We start from the raw sequence: 20887 nt of genomic DNA on the forward strand, positions 1-20887 counted from the left end.
AGTTATAAAAAAAATTGATAGTAAAACAAGAATCTAAAGTGTTCCCTCAAAAAAAAAAGAATCAAAAGTGTTCTCCCATACCCGCAAGGGCGTACGCGTATCATCATCTTGATATTGTAGTATTTTTTGTAATTTTTTAATATTTATACTTTAAAAATAATAAATATTAAAAAGGTTATTAAAAAATTACAATATGAAGAAAATAATAAAAGTAGTTAAAAAAAATTATTTTGAACAAAAACTTTTAAATAAATTTATTTTATAAAGTATTTAATCATATTTTATCTGGACATATTTTATCCAAATTACATTATTATTTGAAATTTTGGTGTATTTCATACACATAGTACATTATAAAACTCATTGATACTAGTATCACAAATACTTTTGTGCAACCGGTTGCACCGTGCAACTGATTTCCAAAATGACACTACTTCATTCGAAAAATGACACTTAAATATTTTCGAATGACACTACTTCAAAATACACATTCAGAAATCAGTTGCATGGAAAAGTTCCTCTAGGATTATAAGTAGAAAATAACTTTTTACATTTTAATACTCCCTCCGTCCCGCTATTCATGGCCTGTTTCTTTTCGGCACGGGAACTAAGGAGAGTTATATTAGTAGATAAGTTGTATGCCCCACATATTTAATTTATGATTAATTAGTTTTAAATATTGTTAATAAAAGAACATTTGTTCCTCCAAAATTATCTGCTGTTGCCGCCGGCGCTTTCATCACCGGCGAGGCCGGCGCCGCCACCGCCCCTTCACCCTACACCCCCAAATCCATCCACAGATCCGAACTCTAAGTACTTAGAGAATCAAAACACAGAGAAACATCCACAGATCCAAAACAAAAATCAAAATTAACAACAAAAATGCGACATTTCCAACTCCAAGTACTCAAGAGATCAACGCAGATTGAGCGAATCGAAGTCAAATCCTCCGATGAGGACGAAATTGAGAAGAGGAAGATCTGAAATCTAAATCTGGACAGGAGGTGAAGGGTGGAAGAGAGAGAGAGAGAGAGAGAGAGAGAGAGAGAGAGAGAGAGAGAGAGAGAGAGAGAGAGAGAGAGACGTGCTAGGTTAGGCGAGAACAGTGGAGGATAAGAGAGGCGGTGGAGGAGAGAAGCTAGGAGGGAGAACGAATGTGGAGCTCGGCGGCAGATCGAGACCATGGTCACGCCAGAGCTTGTGTGCGACCCAATGGATGAAAGGGGAGAGTGGAAGTGGTGGATGGAAGCAGCGAGGCGGGCGGAGGGCGAATGCTGGAGGCGACCTGAGGGCGTCGGAGGTGGGAACGCGGAGGCGGCACTAGGGCGGTGAGAGGGAGAGGCTGAAGTGGAGAGAGAGAGAGGGGGGCGTGATTTGAGATTGAGATTTAGGGTTAGATAAATTTTTTAGGTATTTATAGGTTGATTAGTGTGAATGTTAATTGAACCCTAATTATATCTAAAATTAGAAACAGGCCATCAATATTGGAACAGCCCAAAAAAGAAAACAGACTATCAATAATGAGACGGAGGGAGTATGATTCATCCCTCTAGGATTATAAGTAGAAAATAACTTTTTACATTTTAATATGATTCAAAAGGACCCCCTAGCACCCCCCCCCCCCCCCCCCCCCCCCCCCCCCCCCACCCCCACCTCACTCCCCCTACCCGGACCTCTTTTCTATTAACTGAGTGTTCACTTGGGTGATTACCCCGAGAAAAACACAAGCACCAAAGGTGCAAAACTCTGCATTTCCGCTATCCACAAAGAGAAAGAGAGAGAGAAGAAACGAAGAAGGAAAGCCAATGGGAGAGGTTTGTTTCTCTCTCCTCCCGCGCTTTCTCTTTCCTCCTCTCAATGTGTGAATGCGTCCGCCTCATTTATGTTTTCCTTTTGTTGAGCAGGAAGAGAAGAAACCGGAGGAGGCCAAGCCGGCGCCGGCACCGGAGGAGAAGAAGGACGAACCCCCGAAGGCTCCAGATGACAAGAAACCCGACGCCGCGGAGCAGCCGCCCCCGCCTCAGGAGATCATCCTCAAAGTCTACATGCATTGCGAGGGCTGCGCTCGGAAAGTCCGCCGCTGTCTCAAAGGATTTGATGGTAACCGGATTAGATCCTTCATTTTTCTCTCCGGAATCAAAAATTGCATGCGATTAATAGCTGTTTCTGTGGAAAAAAAATTGCAGGTGTGGAGGATGTGACGACGGATTGCAAGACGAGTAAAGTGGTGGTGAAAGGAGAGAAAGCAGATCCGCTCAAGGTTTTGGAGAGGGTTCAGCGGAAGAGCCACCGCCAAGTCGAGCTCATATCGCCGATTCCGCCGCCGCCTGCGCCGGAGGAGGCTAAGAAGGCTGAGGAGAAAGAGCCGCCCAAACTTGAAGAGAAGAAAGAGGAGGTCTCATTCTCTCTCTGTAATTAATTAGTTGAGAAATGAGTTTTTTGTGATTGGTAAAATCATCAATTTTGTGTGTGTTTCAGCCACCTGTGATTACAGTGGTGTTGGGAGTCTACATGCATTGTGAAGCTTGCGCTCAAGAGCTCAAAAAGCGCATCCAAAGAATGAAAGGTGAGTTTTTGTATTTCTTTTTAAAAGGCACTAATTAATTAAATTTGCTGCTTTTATCATACTACGCTTTGAAATAATTTGTGCACTTTTCAGCTGTATTTGCAGAGATGATTGCTTTCCCAATTTATCTCTTTTTGCATCTCTATGTCACTAAAGAAGTAAAGATTATTTTTTATTTTTTATCCTCAAAATTCAAGATTCCGTTTGAATTTTGATTTGAATACAAGTCAATTCAATTAGATCTCGAGAATAAAATTTAATGAATCAAAATTGAATGATGAAAGCGCAGGAGTGGAGAGTGTCGAGCCGGAGCTGAAGAGCTCACAAGTGACGGTGAGAGGAGCGTTGGATGCGGAGAAGCTAGTCGATTACGTGCACAAGAGAACCGGCAAGCACGCCACCGTCGTGAAAGTGGAGGCGCCGCCGAAGAAGGAGGAGCCGGAGAAGAAGAAGGAGGAGAAGGAGGAGAAGAAGGCGGAGGAAGCCGCCGCGGCCAAGAAGGACGAAGCCAAGAAGGACGAAGACAAGAAGGAAGAAGGCGAAGCGCCGGCAAAGGCTGCGGCTGCGGCTGCGGCGGAGGCGGAGGCGGCGGAGGAGACGAAGGTGGAGTTGAAGAAGAACGAGATGCAGCACAACTACTTCTACCCAAACTACTACCAGCATCAGCAGCAGCAGCAGCAGGTGTACCCGCAGAGATTCGTGCAGGAATACCAGCATGAATATCCATCGCCGCAGATGTTCAGCGACGAGAATCCGAATGCATGTAGTGTGATGTGATGGTGAAAGGGAGGGGCAAAATGGGGAATTCATGTGAGCCACATGGGTAACTGTCCCATGAGGCATGAGGTTTCTCAATCTTGTTGTGCTCTACATGTGGCCCTGTCTGGCCCCTCACACTATAAAATCTACAGACCCCAACCTCTGTAGAATTCTCTTTTTCTTACCTTTGTTTAATCTTTGTTACATACCATCAAATAATCAAATAATCAAATACTATATAATATACTAACGTGAGGGGGGTATGCATGTGTGTGTTAATTTGCTTAATTATGGTGCTGCACCCTTTTCATCTTTTTGAGTTTGTGAAAGTATGAGTATATAGGTAGGGAAGAGATGATGATGCCATAGTATCTTACATGATTGCATAATGTCAAATATTCCCTTCATTCCGCGGAGCTTCAACAATTTTTTTTTCGACATAGATTTTAAGAAGTTGTTATTTTTTTGTGTGTTAAGTGTGGTATGTGAAAAAGTGAATAAAGGAAAAAAAAAATTGTCATATAAGGAAAGTGCTCGAACTTTGCGGGACAATTCGAAAAGGAATACTGCTCAAGCTTCGAGGGACGGATGGAGTATTATAATGTTAAACATAAAATTATATAGGTGAACTCAAAGCAATATATGTGTATTGACATCAGTATTCTGTCCAAATTAGCTTGAAGCACTTCTTCTAGATACCGAATTTAAGAAATTAGTGTTTAGTGCTTTAAGTAATTAGATGTAAGAGAGACAAAAGTGTAGAATACATGGATCTAGCCCAATTAGTAGTAGGATTTAATGATTAACATTCCTTTATTTTTCTCTAATATTTTGTATATAAGAAATGACTCAAGATAATTGGGACGATATACAACTCAAGTTAGTTGATACGGAAGAAGCAGTTGATGCATGCAATATATATACTTTCACCGTTCCACTTATCTTGGCACGTTTACATAAAAATCATACCCCTCCGTGTAACATCCCAATTTTCATAAACTTTTCAATATAAAATCTTTGAAAAACTAGTAGATAAAATAAAATTTCTTGAATTATAAAAGTTTAAACCAATTTAAATTCAACTCAAACTTCTATAGAATTACTAAATCTCAAGTCATTCTCGACTTCCATGGCCGCCTCAACTCCAGAACTGCAAAACTGAAAAGATATAAGGGGTGATCATATTGAAAATATACTCAGTGAGGAACATAACGAAATATTCATATATGTCACATATATAATCAAATCATGTTATCATACTTGCAAACATACGTCAAGAGACCGTAGCCCCTTGACAAACATAATCATAGTCTGAGTCGATGGCTTAAGTCCCATGACCAAACACATACATAGATCAATGGCTTAGGTCCCATGATCAACTTATCAACATAGATCAATGGCTTAGGTCCCATGATCGCACATAACATCATAGATCAATGGCTTAGGTCCCATGATCGCACATAACAACATAGATCAATGGCTTAGGTCCCATGATCGCACATAACATCATAGATCAATGGCTTAGGTCTCATGATCACACATAACAACATAGTCATAAGATGCACGTAAACAAGTAATCAAATGCGATAATAAAAACATATATAACCATATAAATAAGCGTAAAATCCTTCACCTTAAAGTCGAGACTAATAAATTCAATCAAATTCGGAAAGAGGATCCTAACCGCACTGCACCTAATTAAATGAATACAATGCTTCAATAATAATAATAAAAAATCCTATAATAGCTTAATAATAGCTTAAACTAAAAATCCTATAAGCAAAACTATATAACTAAATATATATACCTAAGCAGAAAACATATAAACCATTTGGAAATAAACTAACTTTTCGAAAATCTAAGAATTAAATAATTTTTTATTTATTTATTATAATTAAAGAAATTGAATAAATTTTCAAAATAGAGACAATCCTATACTAACAGTTACCGTCAATGATCTAAATTAATAAATTAAATTATAGAAAAGCTGATTAACTTAATCAATTATTAGCTATATATATTAAATGGATTTTTCGAAAATACATGAAAGTATCAAGACTTGGTAAACTAATATAAGAGCAGCCACTTTGATGTGATTAGAAAAAAAAGAATTACTAATAGTAGTTAACACACTATTAACAGAAAACAACTTCGAACACTAAAGCAGCTTAAATAAAAATATTTTGAAAAAATTATTCTCAACTGACTATCATTAGTAATTGAAATTTTAAAGGAAGCACTTGCGTAATATTATACTTCATTGATTTGCAATAATAAATAGTATCAGACTTCTAACAAATTTTTACTCGTATATATATTATATGCATATATTGGTTAATAACTTCTTAAGGATCTAGTGGGTGTAAATACGAAAAAAAAGAATAAAAAGCTTACCCAAAAAAAATAGATGCGATCAAAGAATATCGATGAAGAACTTGAGAGATGTGTGCGTGTGTGTCTTATGGTAAATATTATGCCTTTATTTATACTAGTCTTTTAAAAGAGTTTGATAGCTGTAGAATTTGTAGTCTATGTATATCTCCTAATAGAATAAAGAATAAAGATGATAAAAGAGTTCTAATCTTAATAATAATAATAATAATAATAATAATAATAATAATAATAATAATCTAGATAAAATTAATGGTGCATATCCATATGTAATTATCTAAAAAAAAAAAAGTTATACAAGAAAATACTAATAATTTAACCTATATAATAAATCTAAATATATGGGGTGTTACACTCCGTCTCAGCAAAGATAAGTGGGACGGAGAGAGCATAATTTTTTAAAAATACATTAATTATATATAGTATATTACATTGTTTTATATATAAAAATCCATGAAACCTAAGAGAAGGATACTATATCATCCTGACTTCGGTAACTATGTTTAGGAGAGTATATTTAAACATAGAGTATATATACATTGAAGTTGTGGCCAAATCATCAATTCCATTTCCACCAACCTAGTCCTTTTAATTTGTGACTGTGTATTGGTAAAACTTTTGGCCTCGTTGGTTGTGTAGATTTTATGTTTCTAAGTAAACTTAGTTACTTGTGGGATTCAATAAAGCATCAACTTAATTTAACTTTCAAATAATTTTTTAATTCTAATTTTTAGTTTCTATTTTTTTAATTATTATAATTTTCAAATTTATATTTAATGAACGAATTCATTTTTAATTATTGTATATATGTTTAATTATTGTAATCTTAAAATTAAAACAACAGATTTTTTTTTTTAAAAAAAATTAATATATTATTTTAATCTGCAAATACATTTAAATTTAAAAAAATAGAAATAAAAATTAACGGAGGTGGTCTCCTGTGCACCCAGGTGCAAAATGACACTAACACTAACACTATCTTGAAATGACACTAACACTATTTTGTTTTACAAATGACACTATCATGTTATATAAATAACTCTGTAGCGAAATTACACTAACACTATATTGAAATGACGCTAACATTAAATGACACTATCATATTACTGGCCACCGGGTCCTCACTTAAGTGAAGTGACCCGGGTTCGATCCCTCTTGGGAGCGAATTGGAGATTGGAGATATAAGGTGGATTTGGTGAATAGAGAGATAAGGTGGTTCTTGGAGTGGATAGGGAACTAATTACTAACATCTAACATGACTTTGCCCGATCAAAAAAAAAATGACACTATCATATTATCGAAATGACACCGTACACCCGAGTGCACCGAGCATCCGGGTGCACAGAAGAATTTGTGAAATTAACGAGCCCGAGTGGGGACCACTTAATAGCTCTTTTAGGGCCTCTTGGGCGTGGATGTTTATCTTTCGTTTGAAGGGAAGGGAAAAACTAGGACAAAAGAGGATAAAATGTCATGAATGAAATTGACTGGTAGATACAATAGGTGAGTTTATGAAGGTGAATTAATGAGGGGAATCAGTAGGAATTGAATGCCTCACAATCCTAATATAGTACTTGATGGTGTTCTATTTCATTGTACCACGTCACATGTTTATTCGTAATCACATATAATGACAAAAATTAGGTAGGGAATTTTGGGTTTGTGAATATCTTGGCTCCCACTAATTACAAAGAAGATTGTTGAAATAGAAATTTTATTAAAAAGAAAGAAGAAAGAAAAGGAACTTGAAAACCCCTGAAAGCACAGACGCTAACAAAAGGCCTCACAAAGGATCCGTCAAAAGCAAAACCAAAAAACCACGAAAAAAAACCCGCAAAGGAAAGGATCACGGGTAGACACAAAATAAAAACGAAAACTATGAGGAGAAAGTTAAAAAAGAAAAATGGGGAGATTTGCAAAGAAGATTGACAAATTGAGCTCGATGAACAGGTATTCTCGGTTGAATATCTCGACACGATCAAGTATTCAGGATTGCCAAATCGTGATACTAAATTGAAAGAGGAATGCATAATCACGCATCTAAAAAATATGATCAATATAATGAGCTTTGCAATGGCATCAGGCTGATAGTAATTCAACTTGGGGAACACGTAAGTGAAGGGAAACTCATTTCAGGAAAAATTGCGCGCAAAAAAATAAAAGTCATGGACAATCTCTTTCAAGTGTAGGATTATACATGTCGAAACCTATTTTTAATTATGGACAATTCTACGTGACAATCTTAAAAGTCATTAAAAAAGAGGTCATATGCAAGACGCAACAACTAACGTGTTGTATGATGAAATTTTCGATAGATTATGAGGTAATTGCAAATTTAATAATTTATTCAAATTTTTAAAGTTTGAGTCATTAATGATATTATTTAATTGATTTTTTTCTTATTTTTTAATTATTGGTTCCAACTACAGACATCTAATATATATAGATACGTTTCAAATAATTGTTCCAATTTCTCTTTTAATATTTTTTGGATCGAAACTCTACTTACATATAAATTTTATAAGACATTTAAATTAGGTTAATTTCAAATAAATATTATAATTTTTTAACTTTAAAATAATTTTATTAAATTCTCTATTTTATGAAAAATAATTCATGAAACAAAAAATGCATTAATAATTTTATATATTTATATTTTAATAAACCCGTCGAATTTCGACGGATCACTTACTAGTATATATATATATATATAGATAGATAGGAAAATTATATGAATAATAAGGGTTTGAGGGAGATTCAGCCTACCCTAGCTCCTTAATTAAATTCGTTGTTGGTGGCACTTTATGAATTATGATAGTAAAATTTCATTTCAGTTTAGAAGCATAGCAGCTAAGTAGTTGGTGATGATGGGAAAGTCTGAAATAGGTAATGACTCTCTAAAAAATTTTGGAGTTTACTGTTCAAGTTCTGCATTTGTTACGTGTAATATGCCGCATTTACTTTGTCATTATTGAAGTTACGGAAGTGGAGAAGCAATTATGATATTTAGACCAATATATTGGCTTGACTTACACAAATAATTGTGATTTTGAAGAAAATCTCAAATATGTTCTTCACTATTTACTGAATAGTAGTAGTATTTTTCTTTTTGATTTTTGATTTTATTTTTCATTCTGATACTTTAAAAATTGTTATTAAGATCATCAAATTTACAAATTATATAAAAATTGAAGTCAATCTATCCTTTTTCTTTTTTACTTAATTTGTATGTGCTGTCTCCGCCCTGCTACAAATGTCCCAATTTCTATTATGGGATGTCTCATTACTTAATTTAGCAATATTTTTGAAAAATTGTAACTTACATAGTTCAAGCATTGGCGACTCGTCCATTTAGCGGACGTTCTCAAAACGAGTACTATGGCATCAAGTTAATTTTATAACTATAACAAAACCCCTTTAAAATAATACTCAATAAATTAATAAATTCTCCAGTCCCAACTTCGGCCAATTCAAAAAATCATCAATTTTAATAAAATAATAATTTTTTAGAGGGCCCCTTTATAAATATATCGATCTTATTAAGTATAAATTAATAATTCTTCAAATATAACAATTATGAATACTAAGGTAACTTGTTAAAATATGAACGAATCACCTTCAACTTGATCATAATTATGATCTCCAGTAATATATATCAACCACAATTAATTGATAGATACATGCATTTATTAGCTCCTAAAGTTATTAATTTATAGGGTTTTTATTGTATTTTTCACAAAAATTAGTATTTATATTAAATTTTCAAGCAGATACATTATATATATCAAAATATGATGACATTTATATAATACTCCTATATTTTATTTTCTCACTTTAACATAAACCTGCTTTTCACGTTCAAATAAAATACAAATATATTGGCCCTTTAAATTTACCCATCTTATTTTTGAGGTCATTATCAATGAACTATAAGAGATGAGATGCCATTGGCTGGGGTTGCTTCCTATGGTATACCAATTTTTTTCTGTCATACCGCATATTTTACTAAAATCTGTAGTATGAAAAATATCATACGAAGTATTAATTGGTACCGTACCATTTTTTTGGTATCGAGCATATCATATACTGCTGTTGTATCATCTTATAGAAAGAATATTTATCTTTTTTTTAAAAAAAAGTAAAAATAGTTCCAACAAAATTTAAGATGAAATAATGTAATTAATTAATATATTTTGAATTATTTTAATATCTAATAAGTTAATATACTCTTCTAAATATATAATATATTATCCACACAATTACCCTTAAAATTTAATGTACAGTAGGAATAAAATGAGTTAGAGGATTTTTTTGAACAATAATTTATGTTGATTTGGAAATTAGGACAAAAACTTTCGGACTTGTAAAAATAGGACACTAATTTTTTTTAGAGTAAAATAGGACACTAATTAATAAGCGTCGTAAAAATAGGACATTTCTCGACCGATAATTGGCCGAGAATTAGCCGAGAAATGTCCTGCGGGTGCAACACTTATTAATTAGTGTCCTATTTTACTCTAAAAAAAATTAGTGTCCTATTTTTACAAGTCCAAAAGTTTTTATCCTAATTTCCAAATCAACCTAAGTTACTGTCCTAAAAACCCTCGAACTCGGAATAAAATAGACAATCTATATTTTGTGTCCAAAATACTTTATATGTGTGTGTGTGTGTGTGTGTGTGTAAGAGAGAGAGAGAGAGAATGTGATATTTCGAATAATGAATAAACTAATAAATCTATGAATAAGCTGCTTGTATGCACGAGTAGCCGTAATTAGTTAATGTGGTAAAAAATTTACCCTCTTCAGGATTTAAACCCTTGTTTGAATGGTTATTCGTGCATTACAAACAACTTATTCGTAGATTTATATTGATTTATTTGTTATTTTTATTTCATACGATTAATTCGAATTAATATGAGCCATAAATTTTAAATACCTGACGTTCAAAATTCATTTTCATTTTTTATTACATTTAATAATGGGTTAATTGCATATAATATCACGAACTTTGTCTAAAATTCATTTTTCCCACGATCTTTAAAAATTCCATTTTTTATCAAATACTTTGACATTTGTTCAATTTTCCCACAATTTTTTCTTCCGATGACCAAAAATAACATAGCAGTGACGTGGATTAAATTTTACACATAACACTGACGTGGAATATATATAAATTTTAAATTACACATATAATATTAAATAAAAAACCTAATTTCTTTTAATTTGCTCTTTTCTGGACGATGGCGACGGCGTCTCACCGGCCATTATCTTTTTTGTTTTTCTTTATCTTGTTTCGGTTGTGACTAGTTTGAGCCGGGATTGTTTTGGGACGATGGTTAGGCCGGAGTTTCAGAAACTTTCCTTTCCGCTCTTCTGGTCGTTGTCTTTTGTCTCTAGACGAGCACTCTTTTTCCTTTTTTGGTTTTTCCCCTTGGGTTTTCCATGAAAAGATTTTAATGAGGCTCGGCCCTTAGTCTGCTTTTTTGTGCTTTCAGAGGTTTTAGGTTCTTTTTTCTTCTTTCTCTTTTTAATAAAATCGTATTTTAATAATCAGGCAAAAGAAAATTAAAGATTGCTTTTAGCGCTAGAAAAAAAAAACGATTGCTTTCCTTTCCACCACCTTTGTCGAAGGGTTCCTCTCTAGACCAGTATGGAAGTCTTCGTGTCGAGGTCAACCTTTGCTACTTGTTTACACCTACAAATAATAAAATTAGAGGGAGAACCATAAGAGAAGGAAGAAGAAGACATCTTGTAGATTAAAGAAGAAGGAAATGAGAAAGAAGAAGAAGAGGGAAAACTCGATGGTGCGATAATACTGCAACATGAGGAAGAAGAGGGGCACTGCTTTTAATTTAGAAACAAGGGTTTTAATGTTTAAACTGAAACGCATCGTTTAATTTACCGAAATGGCGTGAGCCGGCGAGCCACATCAACGCCACATCAATTCCAGTTTGAGGGTTAAAAAAAATCGTGGGAAAATTGAACAAATGTCAAAGTATTTGATAAAAATAGATTTTTTAAAGATCGTGGGAAAAATAGATTTCGGGCAAAGTTCGTGATATTATATGCAATTAACCCATGTTTGAATGGTTATTCGTGCATTACAAACAACTTATTCGTAGATTTATATTGATTTATTTGTTATTTCCATTTCATACGATTAATTCGAATTAATATGAGCCATAAATTTTAAATATCTGACGTATGTTCAAAATTTATTTTCATTTTTTATTGCATTTAATAATAGTATTATATATAGGGATATTGCTATATTTTTCATGAGACATGAGAATAATGAATAAGTCAGTATATAATGTTGAATAAAATAGTATATAATATTGAATAACGCTATTAAAAATTTTTGTAAAATTTCCGCTCCCTCCAGCATTCGTACTCAAGTAATGAATAAGTGAGACATGAGAATAATGAATAAGTTAGTATATAATGTCATGTATTGTATAATATTTGACGGTTGAAAACTGTCAAGTATATACATATATAACCGTCAAGAAAAGTAAATATACACGACGGTTAATAACCGTCATCTATATTAGAAACCATACATGACATCATTATACTTGACGGTTCTTGCAGGGCATAGATGACGGCTAAAAACCGTCAACCGTCATCTATGAGCGCATTTTTTGTAGTGCCTCCAGGTAAATATTAGCCATCGAATACACAATACCTATAAATTAATCCAAGATCTCACCATATACGAGAGATCTCATTGAAATCATTCTTTATATATATACTTCATCCGTCCTATAAGAGTATGCATGATTTTTGATCGCACGAGTTTAATTAATGTTAGGTGAGTGTGTTATTAGTGGATGAAACGAGCCACTTTTATTAATTAATGAAATAAAGAGTCTAAAAAGAAAAAATAAATACTTTTATTGGACGTACCAAAATAGCAAAAAATACCTAATTGTATTTGTGAGACGGATGAAGTATATTTCTTCGAAACAAAGATATTCTAGTTCAATGTCATATCAAAGTAGGTATAGGTGACCGCTAGGAACTCCTTTTAATCACAACCGAAAACTAGCTGCGCAGAAAATATAGGTCGACCGTTAATAGAATATCTTAATAAAATCTTCTCGTATGTATTTTTTTTTTTTTTGAAAACTTAATCATCTCGTATGTATTTGTCTTACATATGGCTGTGTTTATTGAAATCATACCTTATCTTAGTAGAGACTTGGATCGTTGATAAAATACAATAAATTAGATGGATTATTCTTTTGTGAAAAACCACTCAACATGTGAAGTATTTAAATCCCGATTAAATTTGTATTTGATGTCAAGCTAGTTTAATACTCTCTCCGTCCCGCGAAATGTGACCCACTTTCTTTTTTGGGTTGTCCCACAAAACTTGACATGTTTCTAAAAATAGCAAAAAATTTACCCTTTATTCACCTTTTCACTTTTTCACCTACCGCATTTAACACACAAAATACCAATTTCTTGATTCCCGTGCCGAAAAGAAATGGGTCACACTTCATGGGACGAAGTATTTATTGAATGAATTATATTGAAGATACAAGTAAGCGAACGTGTTGAGATGTTAAGCTAGTCTGTTCTTGACACAAATGAGGTGCCAAAGGTAGGTAAGAGGGGGATCATCAAATGTGTTATCCCCCTTCTAAGAAGAAGAATTGTTTGTTCGGTGTTGATTCTCTCGCACATTGCTACATAAGTGGTTTTGGTGAATCGAGTGTACTTGTAGTGACCTTTCAGTTCGATTCCACTGCTTTGCAGAAATTGATGGAGATGCACTACAATCGAAGAGACAGAAACACCAACAGTACAAGGAGATGATGCAAGCTCTAATAGGGGCAGAGCCGAAGCACAATAACAAATTCGAACACAGTTTCATACTCAGCTACGAGCACAACATGAGCCTCTCGACCGAGTTCTATCGAAGCTAGCGCTACCCCACCACCATCTTCCTCTTGATTGTCGTTGTCTTTGGATGTTGAATGTATTAGTAGCAGTTGGTTAACTATTTTGAACATGATTTATTGTTTGATTTCTGATGAATATTATTGTGATGTTGGATGTCGAACATGATCCGTTGTTGAATTTTTAATGAATATTATTGCGATGTTGGATTTTTTTTTTGGTTCATATATTTGTTGTTGTACAATTTATATTAGTATTGTTTTAAAATTTTAAAATAGTTCAAAAAATAAAATAAAAATATTAAAAAGGAAAAAGAAAAATTGTGACGAACTAGCAACATAAAATTGGTTCATATATTTGTTGTTGTAAAAGTTATATTACTATTGTTTTAATAGTTCAGATATGCTAGTGACCACGAACTTAAATTTAGAACAAAATCAGTCACGATTCCGTCGTTAGCCGGGGCATTAGCGACGAATATTTGCCAGGGACGGAAAATTACGTTGTTGGACGACTTATTTTTTGTGTAATGACCCACAATCAATTGATTGATTACCTCTCATTCATAAACCATTCAATATTCTTTTAGAAATTAGTGTGACACTCTAGATAATACTATCATCCATTCATTTATTCAATGATTTTGCATCGAATTATTAATGGGGTATATAATTGTTCTTGTTCTTGTACCACAGCATGTGCGTTCATATTGATCTGCCTCCCATCCAACTTGTTAGGGAATCTTACTGTACCACTTTTACTATAAGCAATAGTACATTTTAGATTATAAAATATGTTTGCCTAAATTTTATATTTAATTAGTCTTACAATTTGACCTATTGTCGTAGCATCTTGAATTTTGTTCAATTCCTAGGCTCCTAGCTAGAAGTCCTTTTAGGAAATGAATTTTTTTTCATAGGTTCAAATGTTCATTCTTTTTTTTTTGAGGCAGTTCAAATGTTCATTCTCACGTGCTAATTCTTTACCCTAACCGAGAATATGTTTGTTATACAAATATTGTTTTAAGAATATTTACATATAGTAAGTATTTCACGTTTTAATTATTTGTTACAGAAAATAGTTAGTACAATGATGAATATAAGAAAGGCTAAACCCTAAATTTGGCAAAAGAAGAAGAAGAAGAAGGGATTGAAAGATTGTGTTAAGAATGATTTTTGCCATTTTACTTAAGAAAAGAAAGAAAAAATACTCCGAATTATGTAAACAAAAGATTGGTGATTTTTTGCACCTTCGAATTGTGATAAGCATACCTTGCTAACGTTTGATTAAGTTGTGTATATATGGTTCATATGCAAAATTATACCGTCCACAATAAATGTTTTATTTCATAATATAAAAGTAAAATTATGACATTCTTCCTATTTTACATTAATTTAATTAATTTCTCTTGCAATTTGGCAATTAAGTGTATATATTACGTGTGTTATGGTAATTAATAAAATTATGAAGTTAACTTTTTCTATTCTTTTATACATGAAATTTGAAGATTATGAATAGTTAAAAAGAATGGAGGGAGTAATTAATTACACAAATTCTCCTGTGCACCTGAGTGCACGGGTGCACGGCGTCATTTCGATAACATGATAGTGTCATTTAATGTTAGTGTTATTTCAATATAGTGTTAGTGTCATTTCGCGATAGTGTTATTTATATAACATGATAGTGTCATTTGTAAAACAAAATAGTGTTAGTGTCATTTCAAGATAATGTTAGTGTTAGTATCATTTAGTGTCATTTTGCACCCAGGTGCACAGAGACCACCTCAATTCATTATTGGGATTATGGCCCAAAAATATACAAACTTCGAAAAAAAGTTGTAATTTCACATGAACTTTCAATTAGGCCAAAAATTACAAGAAATTAGATTTTTATTAGTACAATTTTTACTTGAGTTTAACTTTTGGCGACATTAGAGTTTAGTTAGTAGTCAGAAATTCACCTGATATATATTGGTCTAACTTCTGATGATGAGGAGTCGAAGACAAAAATTAATTGGACTTAATTTTCACAGTCAATTAAGCTTTAATTTCATCGAAAGTCAAACTTAATTGAAAATTACAATAAAAATATAAATTCATGTATTTTTTGACTTAATTAAAAATTCATGTGATAATTAGAATTTTTTTCAAAGTTCATGTATTTTTTGCTCATAACCCTTTAATTATTCCTTATTTAATACTCTTGAGAATCTTGGAGAAGGTCCTCCATGCAGCCTTTTTACCCCTCACATGCACTTAGAGATGGAATAAGCCCTAATTCCGGGTCCCACAGCCGGGTCTACTGATTAAAAGAATTCCAATCATTTTTTTTTTGATAAAAAATTCCAATCATTTTAGTCACACATTTTTGTAATATACATCAAAGATTTGGACCACATTTTTGGAATGATACATACCGACATTCATTACGGATTGATGTATAAATATAATGGAGGCTGCATCCGTAGCCGTTACATCTCGCGCCAACTTTAGCAACCACTTTAATTTGGACTATGCGATTTATACACACATCTCAAAGCTAAGCTCAATATATTTTTGGCTCTTCTATACTTCTACCAATAACATTATTTTTATTTTTCTATCAACAGCTTTAGTTAATTGTTTGATAAATGTGTTTGGACAAAATATATATTTAATGAGAACGACTTTTACAGCCACAGGAGTTCAACATTCACTTAGCTTTTCAACCCACGTTTTTTAACCGGTCTATTTTCGAATTTGACCATTATAATAAATTTGTACGTATATATATATATATATTTATTTATCAGAAAAAAGGAAATCTTGCTATATTGCTATATTTTTTGTACGTAAATTTGTACGTATATAGTTGCTATATTGGAATCAATTTTAGAATGCATGAAATAGCTAATATTCGTTGACCACATGCGAAAACACTCATAGGAAGACATATTATAAATATATATACATAAGGTGTAGTTCATTGAGAACAATAAATTGAGAACGTGAAAATTATTATAATTAAATATTATAGAATTATATTTTTCATGAGAATGTGCTGATTTTAAATATTTTAATTATATTAATTTTGATCGTAGATCAATTATTGAGCTTTTTAAGCCTTTTAGTTCACAATTGAACCGAGCCCATCAAGTAAAAGAACCTTTTTTTTCTTATCCCAATATGCACAAGACCATCTAATTAAATCACGTGGATTATTCAAAATCAAAGTCTGATTCTCAAATGTGATTCTCAAAAGTATGATTCTCAAATGTAAAAATCAAAGTCTGATTCTCAAATGTGATTCACAAGAGTAATAATTAGTGTAATTATTTTCAAAAATAGGTTAGAAAGATGTTTTGGGACATGCCAAAATAGAAAAAGAAGAGATATTTAAAGGACGGAGGGAGTAATATACATGAAAATACGTATTAAAGTATGATAATATATATCTATTATTCACTTGTATATTCATATATTAATAAACTATATTGTTGTTATAAGTTACATGAAAATATCTATACTGCTAGTCAATAAAAGTTTAAAATATAGACTATACAGTATCTAGATTTTGATACGGTATATCGATATATACCGATATATCGGTACATACAGAAAATTGTGGTACATGCCGGTATACCGATTTTCAGTATGTACCAGTGATGCGGTATATATCGATAAATCAGCACATACCTTGTTTTCTAGTATATACCTTTATTACAATATTTCTTGACTTTTCTTGTATATATTGTGGTATCGATATACACTGATATATTTTAATATCAAAAAAATTTATACCTTTATTTTATCGAAAATCTTTGATATATTATCATGCATACTTTATTAAAAAATTCGATATATTTTTAGTTGGATATTTTATGGTATTTTTAAATACGGTACGAACGATATATCGAGTTTTCGGTATATTTCATCAACCTCATCCTCTTTTACTAATAGGTATATGAGAGTACTCAAAGTAACAAAAAGAAAAGGAAGAAAATAATTAATGCAGCCGACGATGATATGTCACAACATCTATAGTGTTGGGGTTGATAGGGTAAGATAGAATTCTAAATGTCTTCATTGCATGCATCTAAGATTCTCACCCGACCTCTTGATACATAATATTGATGTAAATATGTGAACTTTGTATATATCTCATTAATTATATATTAATATAATGATGGATTTTGTCTTAAGATAAAATCGATCATTACAATTATCTCCAAAGAGGATTATGCGGTTGTTGTTAGTAGTAACTAGTAAGTGACAACAAATCATGTCCCCACTTTTAATTAGAGTGAATTGACACCTTAGTGGAAAAATAAAATAAAATAAAAGCTTGATTCCTTTTACATCCAATTAATTTAATTTGTCCGATTCTGAGCATACACTCATCCGATTTATGTGCCTATTTATGCTCCTGTTCTTTTTCCCATTAGTAAAGGAAACTTACTTTTTCAAATTAAACAGAATATAACTTAGATACTTTTGAAGGATAATTATTATTTTGAAACGACTCTTGCTTTGTGACAAAATTTCTTAATTATCTGCTTTGTATTGGCTAATTGTACTTGGTTTGGTCAATACATGGCTTGTAGAATCATTTGAGAAATTATTCAGCAAAGGAAATTAAATAGACATTTTAATTTCTTTATGCATTTCGTTTTCTCCCACCTCCATCTGAGGTGGATCTTGAACTTCAGCGACAGAATATTTTGTCCTATTGTATGGAAAAAGGTCTAATTAATAATTAAAATAATTGACCTATTTTTACAAGTCCGAAAAATATTGGCCTATTTTTGCAAATCGCCATGAAATAGTGACCTTAAATAATTTTAAACTCGTTAATTATTAGAAGGATTAAATAATTCAAAATAATTAAATCATAAAATATGTTGTAGATTAATCTATAGTATTATTAATCACAAATTTAGGTAAGAGTTTGGATCGGTTTTGGGAACCAGCTCATACGGATCATGAGTTGGAATTTGAGTTGGGATTTAGGTCATGTTCGAATCATATTCAAGTTAGGATCAGAGTTTGGGTTTGAGTCAATACTGTAAATAAAATAAAACGTTGGACATGGAGTTGCAAATAAAAAATAAAAAACAATTTAAAAACTAAGTAAAATTAAGAATAAATCGAGCCCTGATCTTGGCCTGAATCGATGAGTCGGTTCAGTGCGCCATTGGTCAGGCACAAAGCCAACTCTATGCCAATTGTCGCCACCTTTGCGTCATGTGACACAACTTCCACCACCTCTGCACCACATATCCGCTCTTTGCCACATCATGCGTTCGTATACACGCGCGAAGTGCAAAGTGCTCCTCAACTCACTAGGGTGACAATATCCGGCCAGAATCAACCATCTCAATGAAGATCTAATAAATTAAAATATAAATAAAAAAATTCCTAAAGATATATTTTCCCTAATTAAAACATGGGAAAAATAACACCTTAAATTAATATCAAAATAGTATTGTTTTATTAAAAATATTTTAAATTGTTTTCTTTTTTAGAGAAATATATTTTAAATTATAAGAAATTCTCTCATCGTCCCACTATAAGTGGCATGTATTCTATTTTGGGATGTCCCACTATAAGTGGCTTGTTTCCACAAATGGAAAAATTTAACCCTTAAAAAAGTATAGGCCCTACCACTTTGAACCAATTTACACTTTTTCCTTAATTCTCGTGCCGAAAAATTTTGAGCAACTTATAGTGAGACAGGAGGAGTATCAATTAAAATTATGGATATTTGGTTATTTACTAGCATAACTGAGCATCCCATATAAACTAGTATTGTACCCCGTGTTATGCACATAAAAAAAAATATACAGTGTAAAAATAAAATCATACCTGAAATAAAATCATAGTACTCAAACACAAAATAGTCTAAATAAAATTATTAATTTATTATAAATTTAATTTAATTTAGGGCTTATGAAGGATAAAACAATAAATTTTAAATTTATTTTAATTATTATTTTAGATAAAGGATTATAAAAAATAAAATAGGGGTTATGAATCGAATCACCCTTGAAATATACAGACTTTTGCAATGAGAAACATGAAAATTAAATCAACATCGTGGCTAGGCCCGTATTAGTGAAATATGGGCTGGGCCCGCTCAGATGTTATGGGCCTTTGTATGTTATAGTTTTGCATGCCATGTGCTCGATAAAAGTCCTAACTGATTGTTTGTATAGAACAACTTGATTATTTGACCACAGGTGTTAAATTTCTCAACTTTCTACTTAATCAGCCATCATGATCGTGAGAAGTCGCTGCTAATTATAATCTAGATTTTAACCAAATAAAGTATGAATTCAATCAAGAAAAATATGCAATAATAGAGACTTAAAATTTATGGTTTTGATTTTCTTTTTAACTTTCGTGCTTTGTCTTCTAAACTTTTGTTAACTTTTCTTATATATACCTCAAAAACAAATCCATTTCTTATTATTAATATGTATTTCTTCAATCGTGCATGCTTGTGTGTTTGATAGCGCAACATCTGTTTAATTAATAAAACTCATCAAGTATAACAAATTTACCAGAAAACCAGTTTATAACTAGAGTTAAAATTTATTAACTCATATCCAAAGTTTGAATATAATTAATAATTTGACTGTTTATGTAAGTATTACTATTTCTTTTGGCCTATTTCTTTTGGACACAGATATTTAAGATAATAGGATCATAGTTCTTTTGGACACAGATATTTAAGATAATAGGATCATAGTGTAAAGGTATATAAAGGTGTATGGAGTCACATTATTTATAGTGTAAAATCATTGTCAAAAATAGAAACAGACAGCTTCAAAATATTTTTGCTAAGGGCTCGAAGAAATGTATTGAAATCACCACTACCATTTGTGTATTAAACTACTCCAAAAATTGCATCAATGATTTATATATTGAGAATTTTATATGACTAAAAAGTAAACCCCAACTGAAAATAAGTGAGGTAACATTTTTTAAAAATTAAGAAAAAAATCAATAGAAACAAAGCTTCAAACTAATCTTAATGAGATAAGATATATATACATATGAGAATAGATAGATAGCTCATAGATAGATGAATATTATTGTGTGTATGTATGTGTATCATACATTATTATATAGCATAGAATTTGTAATCTTGACTACACGCGTATTATAAAACACCTAGTTTAATAGGTGGAGCTGTGTGAAGAAATTTAAAATACGTGGAGCTTTGAGTTTGGTTCTCGAATTTTAATGTAGCCACAAGTTACGATGAACTTTGGATTTCTCT

The 20887-nt window shown here is 32.1% G+C and overlaps 1 protein-coding gene and 1 long non-coding RNA gene across 3 annotated transcripts; both read left to right on the top strand.

Annotated features, from left to right (window-relative positions):
* The first annotated feature begins 1641 nt into the window (after positions 1-1641).
* Positions 1642-3562, top strand: LOC130987837 (heavy metal-associated isoprenylated plant protein 7-like). 2 transcript variants are annotated; one of them, XM_057911534.1, is made up of 5 exons: positions 1642-1814; positions 1905-2100; positions 2187-2395; positions 2479-2566; positions 2856-3562. In XM_057911534.1, the coding sequence occupies exons 1-5, from the start codon at positions 1806-1808 to the stop codon at positions 3341-3343; spliced, it is 990 nt and encodes a 329-aa protein (XP_057767517.1). In that variant the 5' UTR covers positions 1642-1805; the 3' UTR covers positions 3344-3562. The 2 variants fall into 2 exon arrangements, with proteins under 2 accessions (XP_057767517.1, XP_057767518.1); XM_057911535.1 differs by having other exon boundaries at positions 1657-1814; positions 2187-2390; positions 2477-2566.
* Positions 3563-12877: 9315 nt separating this feature from the next.
* LOC130987838 (uncharacterized) lies at positions 12878-13836 on the top strand. Its single transcript, XR_009089859.1, has 2 exons — positions 12878-13325; positions 13481-13836. It is a non-coding gene; the product is annotated as an uncharacterized LOC130987838 (long non-coding RNA).
* Positions 13837-20887: the final 7051 nt, after the last annotated feature.

This window comes from Salvia miltiorrhiza, chromosome 6, assembly GCF_028751815.1.
Source record: "Salvia miltiorrhiza cultivar Shanhuang (shh) chromosome 6, IMPLAD_Smil_shh, whole genome shotgun sequence".
In the NCBI taxonomy this organism is placed as follows: Eukaryota; Viridiplantae; Streptophyta; class Magnoliopsida; order Lamiales; family Lamiaceae; genus Salvia; species Salvia miltiorrhiza.